Raw genomic sequence first — 25,505 nt, 5'->3', positions numbered from 1 at the left:
TTTACGCGGAAGATAACAGATGAGGGGGAGGATTTAACAACTACCCTGTTCAGGGTCACATGTCCTTGACGTTCACTATCCAGTGCTGGGGACAGCAGTGGCTACTACAACCATAAGTGAAATACAAAGTGGTCAGGGCTGCGGATGGAGGGCGGGGGAAGGCTGGGACCCTCACCGGACTTTTTTGAGGAACGAGTACTCAGTGTCAAACTGCTGCAGCCACAGGATCGTGGGTTTTGGAGCCCTGCCCTTTACTTCTGATTCTAAAATTTCACAGTCACGACTGGTTAGCAGTCTGGAGAAAGTGGTGATCTGCAAAGCCAGGAAATGCAAATTATTTGCTAGAATTCAAGGAAAGGTTGCACGTCTGCTAGGTTAAAATCCTAGAAACATGAGGCTATTTAGCAAATATTTTCTATGGGCTCAGCATTGTGCAGTTGTGCACAGACAGAAAAGAATCCAAACCCAGAGGAGTTTTTTAAAACCAAGGCAGTGCTGAGGAAAATAGAAACTACGGAATCAAAAGATATTGGGGAGAAGACTCCCCCTGTCCCTAAGACGCCTTCAAGTCTCCCTGGTAGACTCCAGTGTCTCTTCCTGCTTTAGTCCCTACTGGAAATTCTGATGAGTTCCTAGGGCTCAGCACAAATGCCATTTCTCCCTCGCAATCTTGCTTCATGCTTTCAGATGGAGTTAGCTGTTGACGCCCCTTCCCTCTCACAGCTGTTATCAATTCTCCTCGACCACTGGATCACACTGCACAGTGCAACCAAAACACTCCTTAAGGGCGTACTGATATGGTAGCTCCTGAATCTCTATTTCCAGGCTGGCCTTACCACCGAGCTTCCGATTCCTATATCCAATTGCATGACAGACATGTCTGCCTGGCTGTAACAGGGGCATCAAAGCCTATCCCAAATGCAATTCACTATTGCCTCCCCAAAACTTCTTGTTCGTTCCTGGACTGTGATTAACCAAACCTCCAGCCATCCAAAGAAGAATCCAGGGAGTCGCTCCTCCATCTCTCACAGCCTCAATATGGAATCAGTTGTTAGCTCTGCCAATTTACATCCTAACTATTTCTCAGTTCCATCCATCCAACCATTCCTCTACTTTGATTGAACTGATACAGCAGCCTCCCTACTGATTTATCTTTTCTATGATAGTCTGTTATCAAACTTCTTTTTTCCCATCTCCCAGGCAGTGAGACACATTTCAACACACATACCTCCATCACTCCCCTCTGTATAGAAAAGACCAATCTCCTTAGTGCGGCTGACAAGGCCCTCCATGCAGTCTCTCCAGCTACACCTCATCCCCATCTCTTGGCACTCACGAGCTTGAACTTTAAGCTCCATCAATGATCAACTCCTGGTTTCCTGCAGACTGTGTTGTTTCACACCCCAACACCTTTCCTCAAGTAGGGCCCTCTGCCTATAACACTCTCCCCACCATCCTTCACAATCATCTTGAGGGTCATCTCTCAATGAGGACGTCACCTGACCTATCCTGGTCCGGGCTGCTCCTCTTTGCCTCTGTGGACGGCATCATCATATGATACTGATGGCTCCCATTCGTGGGTCTGTCTTTGCACCTTACACTGTGTGCTGACCAAGGACAAGAACTGTGCCAATTCATTTTCATATCCCCAGTGCCCTCAGGCAGTACTCAAATGTGGTTCTTCATATGTTGAAGTGAACACTGTATACAGTGTTACTATGTGCACAGCACTGCACGGAAACAGGCACTCATACTTAACATAGAGAGGAACCAAAAGTCTCAACATATCCTTTTATGATTCCTATACACTGACTTGAAAAAGAATCTTGAATTCTGGACACTAGGGATTCAAGGACTCTGAGGTGAAAGAGGATAATAAGGGTAAAATCAGAGATAGTCACCTCTGTGAAGACAGCATGGCGTCCCAGATCCATCCTGTGAAGGTGAGCCTGAAGGAAGTCTGCAAAGGAGTTATGTTGCTGCTTGTAATAGTATTCTTGTGACAGAGTCTGTGCAGTGAACAGGCCCAGTGAGGAAGCCCTCAGCCGAACCACAGCATCAGGCGTGGCACAATCCAGCAGTACCAGCTTGGCCTCCTCAGATACCTTCTGGTAGAATTCATCAGTCAAGACCCTGTGACCTAGCCTCTCTATGACCTGGAGCACCACAGAGGCACAAGTGTCTGAGTGGTAGCCAATGAAGACGTCAGAAGGGCTGTATTTGTATCTGACTAGAAACTGATCTGCCTTCCCATCTATGAATTTCTCCACCCAGATCTTGAGATCTTCCACGATGGTTTTCTGCCATTTCTCCAAAACGGTGTTGATATCCAGATAGTGCTTCTCCAGCCGGTTAATAAGTGGAATGGGAAAATGTCTGTAGACGACATCTTTCTCTTCAATGACTATCAAGCGGAAGTCTGGGTGAACCCGACATTTGACCCGATGGGTCCCCAGACCAAGGTCCACGTACTTCTGACCCCCGAGGTAGACGTAGTACTGATTGAGCGCGTCATAGAGGCTCTCGTAGAGGTTCTGCAGATTGAGCAGTATCACCATCTTGCCAGTTTCCATGCAGATTTTCACTCGGTTGATATTTCTGCAGATCTGGGTGTACTCTTGGTCCTTGGGAAAACTGGAACCAAAAATAATCTCTGGCTGCTGGTCCTCACTGAACAAAGTCTGCTGCAAGATCTGCAGGGCCACATAGTTTCTGGTCAGCACCAGTAAGTATCGGGACTCGGAGTCTTCCAGCTGTCTGCCCGACGCCTTCTGAAGATCACCGCACATGTTCTGCTTGATCAGCTCCATGGTGCTGACTTCTTTCGAGTACTTTGCCTCAGGTAAATTGGCTGTAAAAATGTCCACAGCATGGATGTCATCTTTGCCACTGAAGTTCCGGAGGACGGCCTGTGCAATATCTTGTGGGGAAGGCTTTTTATTAGAATGTTTTGCCGTGGCAAAGACCATTTTGATGAGGCTGTAGTAGTCGCGAAGCCCAAAGAATTCCTTGTCTTGTTTCTGACATACTGTTTCATAGGCTTTGGCAAAGGATGCAAAGTATCCTTGGATTCTTTCTCGAACGAGGGGCTCTGAAGAGCAAATTCCCTTGGCGCTCTCTATGAGCTCTTTCTCACTGGGGCTGCCACGTGACACAAAAATACCCCGGTTCATCTTGGCAGGGTCCAGGGCCCAGTTGGAAATGCCTATGAAGCCAACCTTTTTGTGGGGAGCAGGATCGTCTTCAATGCACCCATCTTCCAGCAGGGGGTGCAGAGCCTTCAGGGGCATTTTGGGTGAGTCTTCTGCCAGTCCCACCTCATCCAGCACCACCACGGAGACGTACTGCTGCAGGTCCTTCCCCTGCTGGAAGCGGGCACACTGCTTGAAGGTGCCTATGATGCCTTGTGGGGTGGAATGGGGGCTGCACTGGAAGGACACCAGGTGGACCTGCTTCAGGCTCCGGAAGAGGTCCGAGGGAGCGGCCTGGCCCTGCATGGCATCTGCCACTATGGTCTTGGCGAGAGATTTGGAGCTGCCAGGCTTCCCCACTAGGAAGAGAGGAATCTTAAGCTCAATGCAAATAACCATCATGAAGACATTCTCCTTCAAAGCCAAGTTCTTGGCGATGGTTTTCCTCAGAGACACACCACTCAGAAAAAGATCCTGTGTTTGAGTTATCTCATCCAGAATGACCTTGCTGTCATTATAGGGTTCTGGAAAGAACCTGCAAATGTCTCTCCGATACAACTCCTTCTCTTCTAAAGAGGCGTGATAGCATACCCCGATGGCCAGCACCAGGGACCAGAGGACAGGATCTCTCTCAAGGTCGTTTCTGTCAACATTGGACTTGCAGAGAAAGGAGTCCAGCTTTGACAAGAGCATCTCACTGTGGTCGTAAAACCATCTGAAAACTCTGACGCAGCGCTCCACATCCCGGAGGCTAACGAAACTGCATTCATTGTCTCTTCTCCTCATGAAACCCTGAGAGGCCGAGAGCACTTCTGCGATCACATGAGTCTCGTCCTGATCTATTGCCGTGGAGTCCACCAGTCTCTGGACAATTTGCTGGATATAGAGCTTCTCTGTGGTGTCATTCAGCTGTCCAAAGTCCCACACCAGAGGAATCAGGCTCGGTGGCAGAGCATGGACTCGGTACACCAACTGCCTCAGAGGGATGGAGCCAAGTCTGTCAGTCGTCTCCTCTGCACTAACCCTGTAGCCCAAACCAGCCGACTCCAGGCGGCAGACCATCTCCTGGGAGTGCTTCCGGTAAGGGTTGCAGGCCGCTATGATATGCAAGCCAGAGTTCTTAGCCAGGGGCTCGCCACCCACTGTACGATCACACAGGACTTCTTTGATACAGCTTATAGCTTCTGTTGTGTTGGCTTCGTCAAAGAACAGGATGGTGTCCAACTGATGTTGGTCCTTATTGAGGAGGGCAAGTCGTTCCGCCTCCCTGACTTTGGAGTAGATCATGTCTGCTGTTGTTCCCCCATGGACCTTGACCAACTTCAAGGTTTCAGCATCAGCACCCCCACGCCGCAGGTCACTAAGGAATTTAATGAGTCTGGTTTTCCCACAGCCAGTTTCTCCCATGATGATAACGGGGATCCCACACCGGAACCGCATCTCAATGGCAAGGATCTTAAGCATATTGTCCGTTGTGAGCTCATATGTTTCATCAGGGTCAATGGGCCACTGGATCCCTAACGCCAGGCAGAGCTTTTCAAGCTTCTCATGTCTGGGCAGCCTATCAAAGTCAACATTGAAGGGCACCCTCTGAAGCAACAGCCCCTGGTACAGTTCCATCGCCATGACGTCCTTCTTGATTACCTTCCTACTCAAGTGATCGATAGCATTCACACTGCCATTCTGGTTGTTCTGGAAATGGAAGCCTATGAATGTCATGGATGTGTGGTCACTGTTGAAGAACACGTACGGATGGGGCTCTGACTCCCACCTCTTTCGGAGAGAAAAAGGGGCTAGATCTTCTTCGTTCACCCCGTCCATGGTGACCATGTGCTTCCCTGGGCTTTGGTCAGATGTGTGAAGAGTTGGTGTGGCAAAATCTCTTGCCATGAAGATCATGAAGGTAACCACAAAGTTCTTGAAGCCCCTCAGTGTGTCTCCAGTAAAACTCGGATCACAGAAGAGAGAGGCCTCACAATCTTTGAGCTGATAATTCAGGAAACAGGCGAAGTTCCGGAGTTCTGACCAGGATGGGTTTATCACCCCACAGTAAATCAGGAGATGCTGGATGCATTCCTCAGGGGTGCCTTCAACAGAGCGTTCCTGGTATTGGAATGTGTCTAGGTTTTGTTTCTGATGGAACCGTTTTAAATATTGGTAAGGTCTCTGGAAAGTTTCGCTGCAGAACTCTTCCTGATCCATTCCTGGCTCTCTGTGGCTCTGCTCAGGACTCAGCTCCATGTCTATCACTTCCTTGGGAGGCCGGCAGGTGACTTTTGGGAAGATGTCAAGAAATCTGATCTGGGGGGCACGTGTGTTCTGGAAAGGAGAGACACGAATAAACTGATCACGACTGAATTTCCTAAAAATTGCTTTTCCATTTCAACCCTCCACATGGTCTACGCTGGAAAGACCGTTATGAAAAATCACTTTTCAAGGCCGGCCCCGTGGCTTAGCGGTTAAGTGCGCGCCCTCCGCTACTGGCGGCCCGGGTTCGGATCCCGGGTGCGCACCGACGCACCGCTTCTCCGGCCATGCTGAGGCCGCGTCCCACATACAGCAACTAGAAGGATGTGCAACTATGACATACAACTATCTACTGGGGCTTTGGGGAAAAAAAGGAGGATTGGCAAGAGATGTTAGCTCAGAGCCGGTCTTCCTCAGCAAAAAGAGGAGGATTAGCATGGATGTTAGCTCAGGGCTGATCTTCCTCACACACACACAAAAAAATCACTTTTCATAAAGTGATTTCTATAGACTTCTCTTTGCATAGGTTTTTGTCTTTGGCACATTCAGGCATTGTGTGAGCTGCACCCTCAATCAGGAAGTCCTTTTCTACCCCACCTCCTGAAACTAAATCACTCCATTAAGCGCGCGTGTGTGTGTGACAGCATAAAACTCCTTTTTGTTAAGAAATTTATGTGATGAAAGTCTCCTTCCCATCTTGGCTGGCATTAAGAAAGATGGTATTCTCTCAGTAGATGAATTTATTGCATCAGAGCATAGCTGGAATTTAACCAAGACATACAGCAGCAATCCCTAATTGAACAAAACAAATGTAAGACACTGCTAACTAGTAAAAGAGTATTTTTATTGCAGACATTAAAAAGATAAGTTTAAAGACTGATGTGTCTTTACTATCCTCCCTCGGGAGCCTGGGTATGGAGAGCCAGGGCCCGCATGTGGCATGTGCTACCTCCCAGGTTGGGCACACAAGTGGCCTGGCGACTCTTCTTCCAACAGGGCCGATGAAACCTCCCTTTACTGGCACTGCGCTCAGCTGCTTTGCAAAGGCAAAAGTGGGGAATCACAAAGACCTATCAAAGCCCCTCCCCCACAGTACTGTGGAATGCCTGCGATACACACCAGTTTTGAAGACCTCTTTGGCAGTGCTGAATTCCCTTCCAAGATTTCAATGATATATAAATGGCACGGGTTCCGACGCCACATTTTCCCATTTATATCCATCAAGTACTGTAGGATGAGGAGTTTGAAAAGAAACACCCAAATTCCGGTTTGCACCTACAGACAGAATTGCTTGGGTTTGCAAATACTTACACAAGGACGATCCATTCTCCCAACCCTAGGGCCCTCTTCCTGTGTTCTTTGATACAATGATACTGAACATCAATACACGTAGGAAGAAGTTCTTTATATGGGGAAGGAGGCAGGGCAGGACATGGCCACTCAGCTGGAACCCTGGGGCACTTACAGAAGAGGTCACATCGAAGTGGAATATCATGGGTCTTGTCTGATACTGGGCATCCAGGAAGGGCAGCAGAGAGCCCAGGACTTGATTCTCATCCACCTGAGGGTCGATCAATCGAATAATCTTTAGAGGCACTTTTTTCCCATGAAACTTCATTTTCAGTTTGCCATATAACCTCTTCACGTAGAGAGACTTTCCTATAACGTTAAAATATGGAAATTAGGTGCCAGGGCTGTGGACAAAGAGTAAGAGAATCCGGAAAGATTCATTTCAAGTCACCTCTCTGCACAAAATTCAAAACTCATGCAACGTAACATCAGACTAAAGAATACACTTTTGAACTTGAAAATTTCCACACCGTTACCTGCTCACTGTCCTTGCTGTTTCCCTGGGACTGATGACAGCAATCTAAGTACGAGGAATGTAACAGCACAGCCTGCTTCCTGGGGGAGGGGGAAGACCGACTTTCATCCCCACAGGAGGTAGTATTGTTAATGGGATAAAGTCAACAGAATGGAAATCACTATTTCTTTTCAAGGGAATCATGATGGTGACTGAAGCGAGGGTCAAGAGGCATTTGTTTCTTCTCAAGACAAAAAATTAGTTTGCCCTCTGTTTCCGGCAGGTTCCGCATCCGCGGATTCAACCATCAGCAGATAGTGTTACCATGCTTACAATCCGTGGTTGGTTGAATTCACCAATGCAGAACCCGCGAATACAGAGGGCCGGCTAAGGGACTTGAGCATCCACAGATTTTGGTATCCATGGCGCTCCTGGAACCAATACCCCAGGATACTGAGGGGTGACTGTGTACCTCCTCCTGCTCTTACAACCCCATCAACCCCAAAGTGGCCCATGTAGTTACAAAGGAAGAGGAAACTATGGAGAAGCTTGCATAGAGGAGGATGGCTTAGCTCCCAGGAATTGCCTGAGATTCCAGTACGAGCCCGGATTTACAACTTCAGATGAGCCAAACCTCCCTGGGACTCAGTTTCCCCCTTTGCACACGGGCTTCATCTGAGTCACCCCCCGTTGGGCAGGGAATGGCCATCAGGTGGTCCCAGGACATGTGGGACCCATCCACCCCAACAGCTCTCATTACCAACACCCGCTCTCTCCGAGGTCACGATCCCAACACACATCCGGTCCCTGAACACGGTGGCGGCTGACGGAATCTGCTCTGGGACCCGGTAATGCTGTGCCAGGTAGGCCTGGATGGCCTCCAGGGGCGCCTGGGGGGTGACGAGGACCTTGTGCTGGCTGAAGGCCGAGGGGAGGTAGCAGTGCTCCCGCTCGCAGTCGCAGACCATCACGAACTGGTAGTCCTCCTGGTGGCGCTGCGTGCACAGGCTCTGGAAGAGCACCTCCGCCTGGCAGGCCACCTCATAGCTCAGCTGGTCTGCGTACAGCAGGCTGTACACCCTGTGCCCCCGGGAGCCCGTGGTCAGGCAGCGGCGCAGGAGCAGCGCCACCTCCTCAAACGTGGTTTCCGGGGTGCAGAGCAGCACCTCGTCATAGCTAGGCAGGGGCTGGCTCGGGGTCTGCATGTAGACGGCCAGGGTGACCGGCAGCACCTCTGAGTGGCCACAGACGATGAGGTTGGGCTGGCCGACCTGCAGGCCTTTTGGGAGCTGCCGCTCCACGGGAGGCCCACCCAGCCTCGCCAGGTGGGCCAGACAGCGGCCAAGGCCCTCCAGCTCCAGGCAGTGAGGCAGGAAGACACTCATGCATGTCATCGACTGTTCCATGATGACCTTCAGCTTGTCAAACAGGCTGAACTTGGAAGAGAGCATCAGCGGCAACTCTTCAATCACTGTCCTCTCCTGGTGTCTGGTGGCCTTGCCATCGGGCCCCCTGCAGGCCTGGAAGACGTGCCTTGGGGTGCAGTCACTTTTGATGAAGGACAGCATGGTAAGGGTGGTGTCGCTGGGCGTCTCTCTCCTGAGCTCTGTGCTCAGGTAAACCAGCTGCTCAGCTGTGTAGTAGTTGAGGTAAAAGTGCTCAGCTCGCTTCTCTGTCACGAATCTCTTCCAACGGTCCAGGAAGTGCTCCATCTGCCTGCAGAGGGCCTCCAGCAGCTCAGCGACCGGCCCGCTCTCCGTGAGCTGGCTCACCAGCCCCAAGCGGAAGTCCATCCGGATGGACACGCCCTCCCGGGGGGTGCAGTACACCTCTGCCATCCAGGCCCTGAACAGCATGTTTCCAGCAGAGTAAAGGTTTATAAAGGACTGGACGAGCCTCTGCACATTGCAAAACACCTGTTGCAAATGGAACCAGGAGGCAGAAATCACAGAGCTGTATCAGAGAGGCGACACACTAGTCTAGAATAACACAGACAGATCTATAATTTGAAGGACTTGGGTTCACATCTTCCCATGGTTCACTGTGTGACCTCAAACATTTGAGATTGATCACAGCAGGGCTTCCTTCCTCATTTACATAACTGGCCTCATAAGAGGACTCTTTTTAGGAAGCGATAAGTTGTAAAGATAAAGGATATCATTTATAAAGCACAAACGAACTTTAAAGAAAAAACCCGTAATAAAATTCAGAGATTGTTACATAAACCAACATGCCTTTTTATCAATATGGTTACTTTTGATTTTGATGAAGGATGCTCATCCAAATCTTTAAGGTTTTTTGGATTCTTGCTAATTTACAGAATAAGTGAAGCAATTTAAGTTTCTTTCTAAGAACGATCCATTGGGTTTTCTCCTCTCCAATGTAGCAGATTAACTGCCAATTCAGTCTGTGGATCTTAAGAAGCAACTGCGAACCAAAGGGCCTGTCATACCTCAGACCTGGCTTGGGGTCGTGAATTTGGATCACAGGCATTTTCTGCAGACCCGAGGGCTCCACTCGCCACGGATTTAAGAGTCGAGTGATTCCTATCAATTAAATCCAAACTCAAATCCTTCTTACGTTCTCAGGCAACTCAGCAGCGAGAGTCCTCGGCCCAAACAGATGAGGTTATACCTGCTTCGCTCTGACCTAAACACAAATCCTCACCTCGGAAAATAGCTCTACTTCAGCGTTGTTGTGATCCTTCTTGCCAGACATCAGCATCAATTTGTTTAAAAGCTCCTTCAGCTCTTCTAAGGAGTAGTCTCGCACCTCCTGATGGCCCCCGTGGCTCTCAGGAAGGATTAAACATAGAACCGTGTCTGGGGAAATCTGTGGAATAGCACACATTTAGGAGTTGCTTTACTGGAGCCAGAAACCCCTCAATTTACAGCAGCCTGTAAGCACCACTTCCAGCTGTGCCTGGAATGTGGGGGGGCTCACCTTCTGGCCATCTGTGGGTGCCTTGATCACATAGATGCCTCTGCTGTTGATTGCTGTTGCCAGCGACAAGGATGAGAGTTCAACAGACCCATGACTTTCCCTCACTGTTTGCAGCCACTCCAAGTTCCTGGCAGAGTCACGCTGTTGGGACAGAAGGAGAGAAAACGGGCCCTGGTGTGAGCAATCATCTTTCTCTTCCTCCTTCGTTTTTCTCCCACTTGTGCCTTTGAGGAGTGAACTCCTCCTCCCCTTCTTGGGGCTCGGCGCACAGTCACCCCGCAGGGCACGACTTCCTCACCCGCTGCCCACGGCTCCTGTGTGCTTTGGTCTGTCCCTCTCGGGAAACTGGTCACCCGGTGTTGCTGTTTTGTAATGGGCTGTTTGCCCGCATCCCCACCAGTGCCTGGTGCCCTGGCTAGCACGTGGAGGGTACTCAGCTTCTATTTATGGAGACATGGATGGGGGGACAGGCACAAACCCAGCTCTCCTTGGGAAAGCATCATTCTGCCGGGCCCCCAGGTGGAGGGGGGAGGTGCTGACATAACAGGGCTGTGGAGCCTTACGTTGTAAGTGTCTTTTTGGAGTCCCCAAGTCCAACCAGAAGAATTAAGGAAAAATCTTCAACAAAGTCTTTTTGTTTGGACATGAGCTTCCAGCAGAAAAAAAATGAGAACAGCCCTATCTGCTCATTCCATTTATTTTCCTCTCTCACCCCTCATGGAGCTCCAGCTGCCCTGACAATCTCTCTGCTCGTTAGGCAAGTGACCTAATATGGGTCTGCTCAGACCCTGGTGTACATGGTTCACTTAAATTGAAATGTAAATTTTTTCTGATAAAAAGTTATTCCATACCAATTGTGGAAAATATCAAAAAGTATACAGAATTAAGTAACAATTACCATCCTTCAGAGAAAACCCCCGGCAACATTTTAGCATATTTACTTTCAGTCTTTTTTTCCACATGCGTTTTGCATAGCAGAAATTCCTCTTATTTACATGCAATTTTGTATCCTACTTTCTAACACGACGAGATAGAGAAAGCGTTCCCATGTTATGAAGAAAAACTGCTTTTAAACATCATTTTCAACGGCTGCATAAAAACCTACCATGTGGGTGTGTGATAACCGCCGTCACGCCCCCAGTGTTGCTAAGCAATGCTCTATGAAACCTAATCTGCTTTGGAGCCAGAGATAAAACTTACCAGTTTACTGGGCAGGTGCTCGTCATTTTCCAGAGCCTTCCACAGTTCTTTTAGCTGTTCCATGAACTCATCGAAACCTGCACTCGTGTCCAGCTTATACAGCAGAGGAGCGTAGCCCTGCACCGCGTCATGGAAGCAGGCCACCCGGTCCACGTCAATGTCATTCTCACCCGCTGAGATGGAAGCCAAGTCCACAAACACCTTGAGTTCGTTGATGCCTTGGGGCAAGAAGAGACAGGTGAGCACGGGGCTACTCCATGATGGCTCAAGACTCAAACCTGGGACACGAATCCTTATTGAAGCTATAAATGGATATTTAGTGGACTTTTAGGGTTTTACCCACTTTCTGCTTTCAATAAAAACCTGGACCACCTTTTTCTTTGCCGTCTATGTCGATACCACTAACCAACACCTGACCTTACTGAACAACAGCCACATCCAGGCACACCGCGAGGCTTTGTGTGCCTTATTTCATTTAATCCACATGACGTCACCATTTTAAACAAAAAGAAAGAGGTTCAGCTGGTATATACTATGCTGACAGCTAACTATAAAAAACGGAGATAATTCTCGCTGGGTTACTTACTCATCAAAGAATGTGCATCATAGTGGGCCAAGGAACTCATAGTTGAGAGCAGTGAGGCCCTGGATGAGAGGCAGGCAGCCCAGCCCCCTTCACACACCAGTGCTGCCCGCCTCCCCTCTTCCTCGTCTCCTTTGCCTGTCTTCCTCACCTCTGTTTCCTCCCTCTACAAATTAACTCTGCCAAAGGCACCTACGCCACAGAGGTAAAAAGGCTGCCAAACCCTCAGCTGGAAAAGAAATGCACATCCCAGCGAGCTGACATAACAGAATCTCCCTGAGCGAGAGCTCGCCGTGGCCTCCTGTAAAAATCCACCTAAGGAAAAAGCTGACGGGGGCAAGATTTTTAGGAAATGACCCCTAGCCGTTCACAGTAAGATCCAGCGGGAGAAAAAAGTAGCCAAGGAAAGTTTTTACGCCAGAACAAGAGAAATATTGTCCTGATACAAATTCTACCACCAATCGATGAGGCACACACTGCACATCGGCCTAAAGAAGGGGGATGTCTGTCTGTCCTTCACACGGCACGCGATCAAGGGGAGGGACTGCCTGTACATTTAGGAAAGCCACCCTGTGAGCCATCTGAAAACTCTCCAGACCCCTGGCAACCTCAACAATGGACTTTACCTCCAAGAGCCTCCCGGACCCAGGTAATTAACTCCTTCCTTAGGTACAGTTCCCGCAGACATTGGCACCGGCTCTCACTGAGGTCCTCCAACAGCTTTTTGGCACGGATAAGCTGCTGGCTGATCTGGTCCAGTTTTTCGTGGCGAAAGTCCTCAAAGCCGTCAGTCTGCAAAACAGGGCTCTACTGTGGGCTGGAACCGGTCACCTGGAACCCAGAGTCTGAGCAGCAACACTGACCATCTGACAACAGGCACACGAAGCTCTTATCTCTTAACTGGACGCTAAAGCCTCCACTGCTGTCCCCCTCGATCAACAGTAACTACTATTCCTCTGTACTTGGCACTCTGCTAAGCAACTCACACAAGAACCCTGCCAGGTAGGTGTTGTTATTTTTCCTGTTTTATAGGTAAAGAAACGAAGGCCCAGAGCAGTGGCCTACTCAAGAACACGCTGCTGGGATATACAAGCTTAACTGTGCATAACTCCAAATTTTGTGCTAAATTTTGATCATCATCATGCCTATCTATATTACAATACAGCTCACAGTATACCTTATAAATGCTCGCCTAAGAGAACAGAAGCAAAAGCCTCACTTTTTCACTCAACAGAAATAATTTATCGTGTGCTGCTCCTGGCCAGCACTAGGAGTTGCGAATGGAGAGCAGACAAGACAAACCCCTCTGTGGCTCCTCTAACCTCAAGAGATCAGATTCCTCTCTACAAATACCTAAAAGAGGCTCACTGCCCTTCCCCAAATGCTTGATCCTCACGTGGACCCAAGAAAACTCTCACCAGCCAAGGAGCAGTCACACTATTTATAAAAAAAGGTGAAAACGAAGCCTTTGGCACATTCAGGCATCAAGTCAAATACAAACAAGAACTCAAGAAGGGGGCCGGCTCTGTGGCTTGGTGGTTAAGTGCGCGCGCTCTGATGCTGGCGGCCCGGGTTCGGATCCCGGGAGCGCCCGGAGGCACCACTTCTCCGTCCAACGCGAGGCCGAGTCCCGCGTACAGTAACTAGAAGGATGTGAACCTATGACATACAACTGTCTACTGGGGCTTTGGGGGGAAAAAGCTGAATAAATAAAATCTTTAAAAAAAAAAAAAAAAAAAAAAAACTCAAGAAGGAAGCTCCAAAATCATCCTGTCCAGCTTTGAAAAGCCAGTGAGCCCGTGGCTACCGGGGAATGTGAGCTAGGATCCCCACCCCCACCCCAGGACACTTACGAAGTTTAATAAAGTGTGGAGAACACGGAAGTCACCCGTCAGGTCCAAATTCTCTTTGACCTTCAAGATGACCTTGGCTGAGTTAACAGCCTGATGCAGGTGATGGTACTCCTTGATCTGCCCAACTCGTTCCTTGATCCAATCCATTTTGTCCTTGGGATCCAGGGCACACATGATCCGGAGGTCGGAAGTAAGGTCGCTGTATTTACTCACAAAGTCTTTGAAGATGGCATCTATTTCCCCAAAGGTGACCTCTCCTGACTTCAGATCCTGATACAGTTTAATAAATTTTTTGATACAAGGATGATACAGATCTTCGTATGCCTCTTCAAGCTCAAGTATTTGCCTTTCCGACTCCTCCCCGGGCTCGCCCAGCGACTCTGCGGCTTCTGCCCAGAAGAGCTGGAAGATGTGGCTGTCCTTTAGCAAGTCTATCTTTCTGGCCATTTCTAGGACTTTGGGGCTCAGGTTGTAATGTGTTGTCCACTTCAAGTCTGAGAAGTTGAGTGACAACCTCACTGTCACGGCTTCATTCAATCTTTTACTGCAGAGGTCTTCCGAATGTCTTTTTTCGATCTCTCCAAAATCCACTTTGAAACCACAAGAGATCAGAAATCAAACCTCTAGTCACAATATCATTTTATTTCACTTTCCCAGTATTTACTCTCCTCACTGCTCTTAAGGAAACTCAAGTGAACATGCCTGCTGGCAGTTTTTCTCATGAGAATCCATACGTCTTCCCCCGACCCACACCCAGGCTTGTTCATCCATTTTCACGACAAAGAAAGTGCTGTAATTTCTGGGTGAAGATGACAGTTTGAAAACTGTGCCTGCTTTCACTTCTCCCCAAATCCTGCTCCAATGCCAGAATAGAGAGTTTTTAAAAAGTCATAAACTGACAAGGCTGGGAAGAATAGAAGACGAAATCACAGCAACAAAATTTTGGAAGTTGAAAGGTAGATAGGCCACTGGTAAGTGACGTCTTAGGCCTGAGAACGTGGCACCCTAGCCTGCAGTGGGCAAAGTGGGAGGCCAGCCAGGTTTCTACTGCGGAACTCCCTGGAAGTGCTGACACGCACGGGTCACTGGGATTTGGGAGGCGCTGAGGACATAAGGAGGACCGGGTTGGAGGTCTGTTTAAGGGCAGTCAAATGGGTTGATTTCACCCCACCCCCTTCTATACAGCAGGTTGGCGGCTCCGCCTCCACCCTGGCAAGCAGCAGGTGGTGTATCTTCTAGAGGGGATAACACGGAGGGTTCTTGGATTGGAGGTCTCAGGTAGGTGGAAGAAGAAAGGCATATCCAGACTCACACCCTTTCTCAGGAAGCTAAAGTTAAGGAGTAAGAAAGGGGAAGTCACAAGATACAGGAGTAGAGGGAAGGCAGGAGCAGCCTGCGGAAAGCAGGAGGAGCGGATGCTGAGAAGCCTCCAGCCTCTCTTCTTTCTTGACTCCGAGAAACCTGGCAGCCGGGTCCAGAGCCTCCAGGCAGGAGACTGGAGATCTGAGAGCCCAGGAGAGACGACTTAGAGACGCAGGCCGTTAGAAGGCCTGGTCACACACCCTCAGAGCTCTCAGTCAGGTGCCTAGAGCTCTTAATACAAACAGAAAAACAAGAATTTCCAGATGTACGGGGAAAGTCTTTAACATGAACAATAGATATTAAAACATACTGATAGATAAAAGCAACTCGGAGGAAATAGGAAACTATGCAAAAAAAACTTCTAGATCAAAAATATCAATAATCTCAGCAAGCTCAGATACTGCCACCATGAACAAGAACAGGACAGTATAGAAAAAGGACCATTCAAAGGAAAACAGGAGTTCCTGCAAACTAAATATACTGTATGTGAGAAGTGAAATCAAGAATTTAATGGAACGGCTGGAAGGTAGAGTTGAGGAAATTTCTCAGCAAAGCAAAAAACAAAGAGATGGAAAATAGGAGAGAATAATTATGGAAGTTAGATGACCATTCCAAGAGGTCCAATATCCAATTAATGTGAATTCCAGCAAGAGAAAAAATGATCGATTAAATAATTCAAGAGTTTTCCAGAGCTCAAGGACCTAGATTTCCAGATAGAAAGACCCACCTAATTATGCCCAATGTAACGGATGGAAAATATACTCCTACCAAGGTACTTCATTGTGAAATTTCAGAATACGGGGAGACAAAAAACCCTCCAGAGCTTCCAGAGAGAAAATACATCACACACAAAGGATCAGTAAGGAGCCAGCCCTGATGGCCTAGTGGTTAAAGCTTGGCATGCTCCGCTTCAGCAGCCCAGGTTCAGTTCCTGGGTGTGGAACCACACCACTCGTCTGTCAGTAGCCATGCTGTGGCGGCGGCTCACATAAGAGAACTAGAAGGACCTACAACTAGAATATACAACTGTGTACCGGGGCTTTGGGCAGGGGGTAAAAAAAAAAGAGAGTAAGATTGGCAACAGACTTTAGCTCAGGGCGAATCTTTCCTAGGGAAAAAAAAAAAGATCGGTGAGGAGAATCACATCAGCTTCCCAAGAGGAACACTGCAGAGACAATGGAGCAACATACCTAAAATCCTGAAGGAAAAGGATTTCCAATCTGCATTCTGTACCTAGCCAAATGATTCATCCAGTGTGAGGGTAGACATGTTCAGACATGCGAGGACTCAAGAATGGAACCTCCTATGCCCCCCTTCTCAGGGAAGTAATAGAGGACATGTTCTACAAAACACAGGAGTGAGAGAGGGCAGTCATGGGATCCAGGAAACAGACTGAACCGAGGAGATAGCCCAAGGAAAGGGGCGACACCAGGACAGAAGGCTCCAGGACCACATCCCCCCAGTTCGAGGGGATTCCTTCTGAAAGAGCAAACTGATCATCCTGTGAGGAAATTCAAACAGTGGGTAAAGAGTTTGGGATTGAATTAAAAATAAATACATTGAAAACAAAGCACAGGACGAGAGTTTTAATTCTAGAGAAAACAAAGTTTGTGCAAGAAATGTAAGACAATCATGGTCTGTTTCATGGCTCAGTTGTGAATAGTGAATTACACTATTACACAGTTGTGATTATTTAAACCCTGAAGAGTGATCTAATTAAAATTATGATGTAATTGGGAGTAAAGGGAGATTGGAAAGGTTATGTGTATAGGGCAGAGACCGGAAAAATTGATTTAAATCCACATCTTCCACAATGGATAATGTTGAAAGCTGAAAAATCAAGGAGATATTTAAGTGTGTTCTTTAGAGGTACGGAAGTAAATGCGACAAGGTGATGTGTATCACTTTGTTAAAAATTAACACATTAAAGAAAGCCTCCCCTCCAAGTGAAAGTGCTGCTATTGTGATGTGGGTCTTTTTTGTTTGTTTGTTTGTTTGTTTTTGCTGAGGAAGATTCAGCCTGAGCTTAACATCTGTGCCCATCTTCCTCTATTTTGTATGTGGGGTGCCCCCACAGCATGGCTTGATGAGCAGTGCGTAGGTCCACCCCCGGCTTTCGAACCTGCAAATCCTGGTCCGCCAAAGTGGAGTGCAAGAACTTAACCAATACGCCACCAGGCTGGCCCCTTGTGATGCATTTTTATTGTCTTCTACTCTGACCCTTCTACCTTTGGGACCCCTCAATTTTGTTTCTTTTAATTCTTAAGAATATTACCTTTGATCTGGTCCTTCACCCTTCCACACAACTTCAGGAGACTGTCAACGTATCTTTTCTCTCTCTTTAGAACTATCAGTTCACTCCTTCTCCAATCCAATAATTCCTTCATATCATGTTTTTTCTCCTGGGGTGAAAGATTTTTTCTCTCTGGAAAAAAAAAGTAACCCAGTAGAACAAACAAACGTATCCTTTTCCATGGCAACCCATTTCTTCCACCTCCCTCTGAATACGCTCCACCTGCAGGGCGATGAGCAGAGGGGAAAGGAGGGCTGCAGGCACAGCCACTCGATCGAGACGTCCACGTGCTCAGCAGCACAGAACAAAAACAGAACAAGTACTCTGACTTTCTCATTATTTTATTACTTTCCCATTATTTTCCTGAGAATCAGAAACCATCCTGTCAACTTACTGGGAAGAAGGGTCACTCATCATAAAGATGACAAAGATCACCGCTCGACAAAATGCACACGCAAACACAGACATTTCTTATTCTTGTGATTTCTCACCAGCCTAAAGTCTGTCTCTCAACTTGATACTTACTTAATTGCCAGATTTCGAGAAATTGATTCACGTGGCTCATGATCAGCTCCAGGCGTCCAACTAAAATTGTTCCATTCAGGAGGTCCTCAGTAACTTTCGTGAGCACAGAGTCAGCAGTAGCCATCAACTTCTTTCCATCCTCTGTAATATTTGCTAGTACTTTCTCATCAGTTCCTGATCAGGTTAAGAACAGAGTCAAAACAGTGGGCGCCCACTTCTCACCTCGTCTCTGTTAAGCGCGAGGATTCCCCACCACCTCTGCCCCCACTTCCACACAACACAGGTGAAGTTACTCGTGTTTCCAGACGTGCTCATCTCTTTACTCAATTCTGCTGTCACCCAGGAGGTTTAGGAGGTCCCAAATTCATTTCCCAAATGACCTAGTTCACGAAGATGATTCCTCCAATGGCCAAAATCAGCCAAGAGAAATACATTTATCAGGTTTTTAAAACCTGTGCCCTCTTCAGTACACCGAAAATGTTTCTTAAAAACTATCCATAATCTCCTTTAAAATTCCCCTGTCTTAGAATGCCTGCAGCAGCAGAGTCAGCTGCACCAGGGATGCACTCATACCAGCAAGGGCTATCCGGATGGTTAAGGAGGCATTTGCATAGTGCATGGAAACAGAGAAACATCAGTGTGATGATTTTATATTCTGCATATCTTGGCTATCTTGCAAAATTTTGAACGTGAATTTTAGGTTCAATTTAGAAGGCAGAATTTTTAAATATACTTAATTTAACCACCAGAAGATTTCTCTCCCAGTAATACTAGGGTCATCCAGTATTATTCTGAGAAGACCAAATTTATCTGTGCCATTAAAAACAAATATAGCAGGGGCCGGCCCCGTGACTTGGCGGTTAAGTGCGCGCACTCTGCTACTGGTGGCCTGGGTTCGGATCCCAGGCGCACACCGACGCACTGCTTCTCCAGCCATGCTGAGGCCGTGTCCCACATACAGCAACTAGAAGGATGTGCAACTATGACATACAACTATCTACTGGGGTTTTGGGGAGAAAAAGGGAAAAAAAAGGAGGAGGATTGGCAATAGATGTTAGCTCAGGGCCGGTCTTCCTCAGCAAAAAGAGGAGGATTGGCATGGATGTTAGCTCAGTGCTGATCTTCCTCACAAAAAAATAAATAAATAAATAAATCTGGGAAATGATGATAAAGTTAAACATATTTCTTAAAAAAAAAAAAAAAAAGAAATGAGCTATCAAAAGGAACCTCAAATGCATATTGCTAAGTGAAAGAAGCCAATTTGAAAAGGCTACAGACTGTATGATTCCAATTCTGTGACATTCTGGAAAAAGCAAAACTATGGGAGAGGGATGAATAGGTGGAGGGAATTTTTAGGGTAGTGAAACTATTCTGTATGATATTGTCATGGCGGGTATGCATCATTATACATTTGTCAAAACCCACAGAACCATACAACACCAAGATAAACCCTAATGTAAACTTTGGACTTTAGTTATTAATAATGTATCAATATTGGTTCATCAGTTGGAACAAATGTACCACACCAAAGCAAGACGTTAATAGAGGAAATTGTATGTGTTGGGCAGAGGGGTGGTATAAACATGGGAATCTTTGTATTTTCTGCTCAAGTTTTCTGTAAACATAAAACTGCTCTGAAAAATAAGGTCTATTAATTTCAAAAAACACAAATATAATATTTTCAAGTGAGTAGCTTTTAATAATGTACATAAAAGTCCCACATCAATGATCCCTACAACAACCTTGACCTTAGCTTCTTTTCTGCCTGTCCCAGTAATTTCATGAAACTGAGACTCAAAATCATCTAACCTGGAATTTTTAGATCCAAATCCAGTGCTTTTCCACTAAATCTGAACCTAACAACTTAAACATAAACTTGAATATAGCATTTTTAGAGCAAGATGTTATCTCCCCCTCTTTGATCACAAAACACTCGGGGCACAGGGGTGGGGTGGGGCTTTTGGTTGAGGTCATCAATACTGGATTGGACATTTACACTGATCTCAAATAACGGAGAGTGGATTTTAGAGCCAGACACACTTGAGTTTGCATTTTTTTTTTTTTTTAAAGATTTTTTTTTTTTATTTTTTTTATTTATTTTTTCCCCCCAAAGCCCCAGTAAATAGTTGTGTGTCATAGCTGCACATCCTTCTAGTTGCTGTATGTGGGACGCGGCCTCAGCATAGCCAGAGAAGCAGCACGTCAGTGCGAGCCCGGGATCAGAACCCGGGTCGCCAGCAGTGGAGTGCGCTCACTTAACCACTAAGCCACGGGGCCGGCCCTTGAGTTTGCATTTTTGTTCTTAATACTTATTATCTTTGAGACCCTGGGTAAGTCACATTCCATTCTCCACCTCAATTTCCTCATCTGAAAACTGGGGATCTTAAGGAGGACTTTCAGGATCGCTTCAAGGATGCTATGTCGGCACAGTAGCTAGTGGTTAGGAGGCATTCTACAAATGGTGGCTTTCACTATTAGTTCTTATTTATAATGCAAACTACTCTGAGCCTTCCCGGGGCCGTCCACCCAATCTGCTTCCTCCGTCAAAGGCCAACCCATCCTTACCGAGCCTCAGGTCAAACACTCTACCCCAGGTCAGGAGGCACCAAGCTGACAGAGCAGATACCCCGTAAACATACCATACAACTTAAAGAGGTGCTTGACGTCTGGCCATGTGAGCAGGTGCTTTAAAACCTCATCCAGGTCATCCACAGCTTCGCCGTTGTTTCTCGGCCACGACTTAGTGATCACGGCAGACACAAGGGTGCCAAATTTCTGCAGGTCTCGACGAGAGATTCCCCCAAGGATACTGGTCTGAGACTATAAGAAAATGAACAAAGAGAGGGAAATTTAGGAAGTTTTTTTATTGGTGTGTTTTTAAATAATGGAACTAAATGACTCACCCAATAGCATGTCAGAAATCTTTTGTGACTAGTTTTACGAAACCTCAAAAAATGCAAAAGAGTAAAATACTTAACTTTTCTTAGGGCATTTCCGTTCCCTGGGTACATTGTCTCCTAAAGTGGTGAACACCAGAGGTGTGGAGATGTGCACACACAACCCACAATCACACCCTTCCTTCTGGCTCACTGCCAGTTTTGACCTTATTCCTGGACATTCATATCATGAGAAACACCAAATATACCGAGCAAACCACGAACGCATGACATACTTTGTATTCCTAAACTGCAGTTCTTTCAAAGGCTGCCTCCAAACAGCATATACATTTTAATTCTTGGTCCCACCAAGAAACAACATGTTTTCCTTCTTTAGGTTCAAAGTTTTTATAAAAACTTTCAGAAGTTAGTAAAAAAATAGAGTTGGGTTAGTTTACAATAGATACTTTCTGATATTTAAAAGGATACAAGAAAGCCTTATCTAGCAACACATAAAAAGAATTATATGCCACATAAAAAGAATTATATGCCATGACCAAGTGGGATCTATCTCAGAGATGAAAGGTTGGTTTAACATAAAAAATCAGTTACTGTAATACATCATATCAATAGAAAAAAAAAAAAAAACCACACGATCATCTCAATAGACGAAGAAAAAGCATTTGACAAAATCCAACATCCATTCCTGACCAAAAAACTCTCAGCAAACTAGGAAAAGAAGGGGGCTTCCTCAGTCTGATAAAGGGTGTCTAGAAAAATCCACAGCACAGCTCACATCATACTCAGTGTGAGAGACTGAGAGCTTTCCCCCTGAGACCAGGAACAAGACAAGAATGTCCGCTCTCACCGCTTCTATTCAACACTGTGCTGGAGGTTCTAGCCAGTGAAATCAGACAAGGAAAAGAAAGAAAAGGCATCCAGATTGGAAAGGGAGAAGTTAAACTACCTCTATTTGCATATGACATGATCTTATACATAGAGACACACACACAGTTGGAGGTTTGCTCCTAAGAGGCAGTGCAGGGCAGAATCCTTTTCCACTTCGCAGAAAACACCCTAAGTGAATTGATAGAATCTTTTCAACTTCATACATTTTTCTTCCATAAATGTTTTGTCAACTTTTGGAGTCTTTTACTGCATACGAAGCAAGTGTTAACACACTGCATACGCAGCAGTGATAATAACAAGGGCATTTAGGGGCAGCCTGCCAGATGGCTTCATTCAAGGTCACCGGTGAGGGGGTGTGACTTACGACACAGGGGGGAAGCTGTACTAGGGGGAAGATGAGTGGCATTTCAAGGAGTCAGTCGAGGGTACTGGATTTCAGAACCATTCCTCTAGGCTAGGGAGGGGGACACCCAGTGCCCAATCTTTGAGACGGCACAGGGTCTCAGAACCAGCAGATACTTAATAGCCTTTAGCTGCTCCCGTCAGAAGGCAGCTGTGGATCCAAACACGATTCCCAAGTGGGCGACGTTGTTCACCTGGCAGGCTGAGCTCACAGCTTCAATGACACACTTCTCAAAGCATTTCGACACACTGTCTTCTGAGCCTTCAACATCCCAGTGGATGTTGCAGAAGACAGAGATCTGGGAGAGAGGCTGCTCCTGCAAGAAGAGAAGAGGAGGGCTTCAGAGGTTTTGGGTGCTAAGCTCTCAGACTCTATGGAATAAGAACACCTGAGTTATTCTTACTTTCCTGCTATTTTATCAGTTCCCCATTATTTTAACCTTCTTCCCATCCCAGGCTAAGCAAGTCCTCCCTGCCCCACAACCAACAGGCCAACAAGGCTACAATTTAAACAAGAGTCTCTTTTCCCACTTTGCAGAAAAAGCGTCTGGCACAGCAGCTTGCAAAAACAGGTAAGTTTTGAAAAATAAGTGATTTTTCCTTGCTTCTGTTTTCCTAAAAAGACTCATTTAACAATTACATAGAAAACTCTCATATCATGTTTTTAAAAACCCTAATTTTCCTAAGGTCACAGGCCTTCATTAAAAATGGGGAGCATTTTATGCTTTCCCCATTTGTCACTGGGTTTAATAAGGCTCCTGTTACCAACCGGTCACTTGCAGCTACTGCCTATAGGAGAGTTTCCCCTGGCGGCAAGACCCTGTTCCCTCATTCTTCTCTGGAATATCATCTGGAGCCAAACTATTCACACTGGATCAGAAACAGAAAGGCAAAGTCACACTTACCCCATGCCCTGTGCACAGTAGGGCTGTCCATTCAAATGCACTATTCAGATTTATTGGTTGTTACTAATGGTCTGGTTTTATCGACTTGCCTTCACCCCCTGAAAAGAATATCCCCCATCTTTCAGTACCTGTTTGAGCCTCCCTTCCATGTCCCCCAGCAAGGACTCCTTCCAGCCATGCTCCACAGGGAAGTTTATTTCCACCAGCCGCCTCCAGACCTGCAAAACCCACAGGGAAGTGACAGCCACTATGACACTAGAAAAAAAAAGCCTTTTTTATGACACTATGAAAAAACAAAGACTATTATGGGAATACAAAGAGGGTCGGAGCATGAGGACACCTGGGTTCTGGTCCCATCTTTGTCACTGGTGAGCCGTGTCAGTGGCGAGTCAGGGCAACCCACCTGAGCCTCAGAAAACAAAGGGCCCTGAGGACCAGGTAACATTACGGTCCCTCCACCACGTGACTGGAAATCTGAGTGGATTTCCCTCTATTGTTTTATTTCGAAAAATGTCAAACTTACAAAAAATTTGCAAGAATAGCACAGCGACACCCATATACCTTCAACCAGATTCCCCGGTTGTCAACGTTTGACACAACTGCTTTATCTCCATCTCTGTCCTGCTCTCTTCAGTCTCCCTCTAGAAACAGGCATTTTCTCCACCAGACCACTGGAAGGAAAGCTGCAGACATCATGCCAGTTGGCCCCTAGATACTTGGGCAGGCATCTCCTAACAGCAAGGCCCTTCTGCTACACAATCATGGTGCAAGTGTCATGCTCAGGAGAGTTCACATGGGTGTGACACTGTTCTCTAGGAGGAGGTCCCTGTCCACATTCCTCCAGTTGTTCACTAATGTCCTGACTGTTTGGGTTCAGGATCCAACCTAGGGACATACACAGCATTTAGTCATCACTTCTCTTTTCTAGAGGAGTTCTCAGCCTTTTTTCTTTCTTTCTTTTATGATGTTGACAACTTGGAAAAGTTCAGGCCGGCCATTCTGTAGACAGTCTCTCCAACTTCTTTGTCTCATAATTCTCCCAAGAGTAGATTCAGATTAAAACATGATTAGGTTGAGCCACACTGAACATGCACTTTTTGCAGGTGAGGCAGGGTCAAATAACAACCCTCCCAGGACTCACCTAGTATCCTGGGGATGCTGTTGTTCCTAAGAGCCTTACACCAGGAGGCCCGTGAGATCCTTGTTCCACCAGGGCTGCCCATCAGGGTCAGGGCTGCCCTTGGCTGAGAGCACTCGGCCAGATTTCTCCCCTGTGAAAGTGCTCTTTCCTCCTTTTATTAAAATGTAACCTGTGGTGGGGTACTCTGGATATCTTGTTCACTACTGATTTCAGCATTCCTGGATGGATCTTGCATGAGTCAGTTATTATTACCGTATTACAAAAGGATGGTTTGCTATTGCAATTGTTCCTTCTACACTTATTAGTCGGCATTCCACTATAAAAGAAAAAAAACAGCTTTCCTTTCTCCTTTCCCTTTTTTCCTGCAAACACATGGCTAAAGTATCAATAAATTATAATCCACTCCTAATATTACTCATTTTTACACTCAAATTGTCCCAGATTTGGCTAGTGGGAGCCCCTTGAGACTAGCTTCTGTTGCCTTTTTAAAAAATGGAATCATTTTTTTTTTTAATTTTATTTATTTATTTTTCCCCCAAAGCCCCAGTAGATAGCTGTATGTCATAGCTGCACATCCTTCTAGTTGCTGTATGTGGGACGTGGCCTCAGCATGGCCGGAGAAGCGGTGCGTTGGTGCGCGCCCAGGATCCGAACCCGGGCCGCCAGTAGCGGAGCGCTCGCACTTAACCACTAAGCCACGGGGCCAGCCCTGGAATCATTTTAGATTTATGGAAATATTGCAGAGGTGGTACTGCGAGTTCCCACATACTGTCAGCCAACTTCCCTCAACGTTAACATCTTACATAGCCATGGTACGGTTGTCAAGGCTGAGGAATGAGCATTGGTAGAGCACCATGTAATTCCGTTCTGGCACTACAGGATGTTTTAGGCTGGCCTGGCACTTTTCCTGCCCCACCTCTGGAATCAGCTGTTCCTTCCAGAAGCACAGGTTTCTTTCCATGGGGACTGGTGTTTAGAAGCCATGACGGGGCTCTGGGTGTGCTCATGGACCTGGGGGTCAGTATCCCCAAGCCCTTTCAGTGGATAGGGCTGGGAACTGCTGTTGTTGCTTTTGACACCATGAGTTCACACTGGGGCCTCCAGCTCCCACCAATCCAGGGGTCTTCTGCACAGTGCCTTCTGCACCGTGAGAGAGAAGCCTGGCTGCCATCCGTGCCAGTCCCCGTGTTTATCTGTGCAGTCTCACAGCACCCACACCACAGCTTCAGAGCTGCCACAGCCAGTCTGCTACCGACAACCACATTTCTAAA

The 25,505-nt window shown here is 46.8% G+C and overlaps 1 protein-coding gene across 9 annotated transcripts in view; it reads right to left on the bottom strand.

Moving 5' to 3' along the window:
- The window catches only part of RNF213 (ring finger protein 213), a 121,982-nt gene that overhangs the window by 50,343 nt on the left and 46,134 nt on the right, over positions 1 to 25,505 (bottom strand). For 7 of the 9 annotated variants that reach the window (XR_015554786.1, XM_087441739.1, XM_087441735.1 and 4 more), the window contains 15 exons: positions 23,222 to 23,311; positions 22,383 to 22,505; positions 20,641 to 20,821; positions 18,002 to 18,175; positions 17,459 to 17,608; positions 13,822 to 14,411; positions 12,595 to 12,760; positions 11,386 to 11,603; positions 10,186 to 10,326; positions 9,910 to 10,074; positions 8,003 to 9,158; positions 6,904 to 7,097; positions 6,558 to 6,713; positions 1,902 to 5,510; positions 176 to 312 (listed from right to left, as the gene is read on the bottom strand). Coding sequence is in view for 8 of the 9 variants with exons in the window: in XM_087441739.1 (XP_087297865.1) it covers positions 176 to 312; positions 1,902 to 5,510; positions 6,558 to 6,713; positions 6,904 to 7,097; positions 8,003 to 9,158; positions 9,910 to 10,074; positions 10,186 to 10,326; positions 11,386 to 11,603; positions 12,595 to 12,760; positions 13,822 to 14,411; positions 17,459 to 17,608; positions 18,002 to 18,175; positions 20,641 to 20,821; positions 22,383 to 22,505; positions 23,222 to 23,311 (7,250 nt within the window). In the remaining variant the exon portion in view is untranslated. The remainder of the gene's footprint in view (positions 1 to 175; positions 313 to 1,901; positions 5,511 to 6,557; positions 6,714 to 6,903; positions 7,098 to 8,002; positions 9,159 to 9,909; positions 10,075 to 10,185; positions 10,327 to 11,385; positions 11,604 to 12,594; positions 12,761 to 13,821; positions 14,412 to 17,458; positions 17,609 to 18,001; positions 18,176 to 20,640; positions 20,822 to 22,382; positions 22,506 to 23,221; positions 23,312 to 25,505) is intronic. The other 2 variants (XM_087441738.1, XM_087441736.1) reach the window with 2 other exon arrangements.

Source organism: Ceratotherium simum, chromosome 16, assembly GCF_057802395.1.
Source record: "Ceratotherium simum simum isolate JZ-2026a chromosome 16, ASM5780239v1, whole genome shotgun sequence".
In the NCBI taxonomy this organism is placed as follows: domain Eukaryota; kingdom Metazoa; phylum Chordata; class Mammalia; order Perissodactyla; family Rhinocerotidae; genus Ceratotherium; species Ceratotherium simum.
The sequence above is the reverse complement of the archived record's forward strand: the minus strand, read 5'-3'. Positions and strand labels throughout refer to the sequence as shown.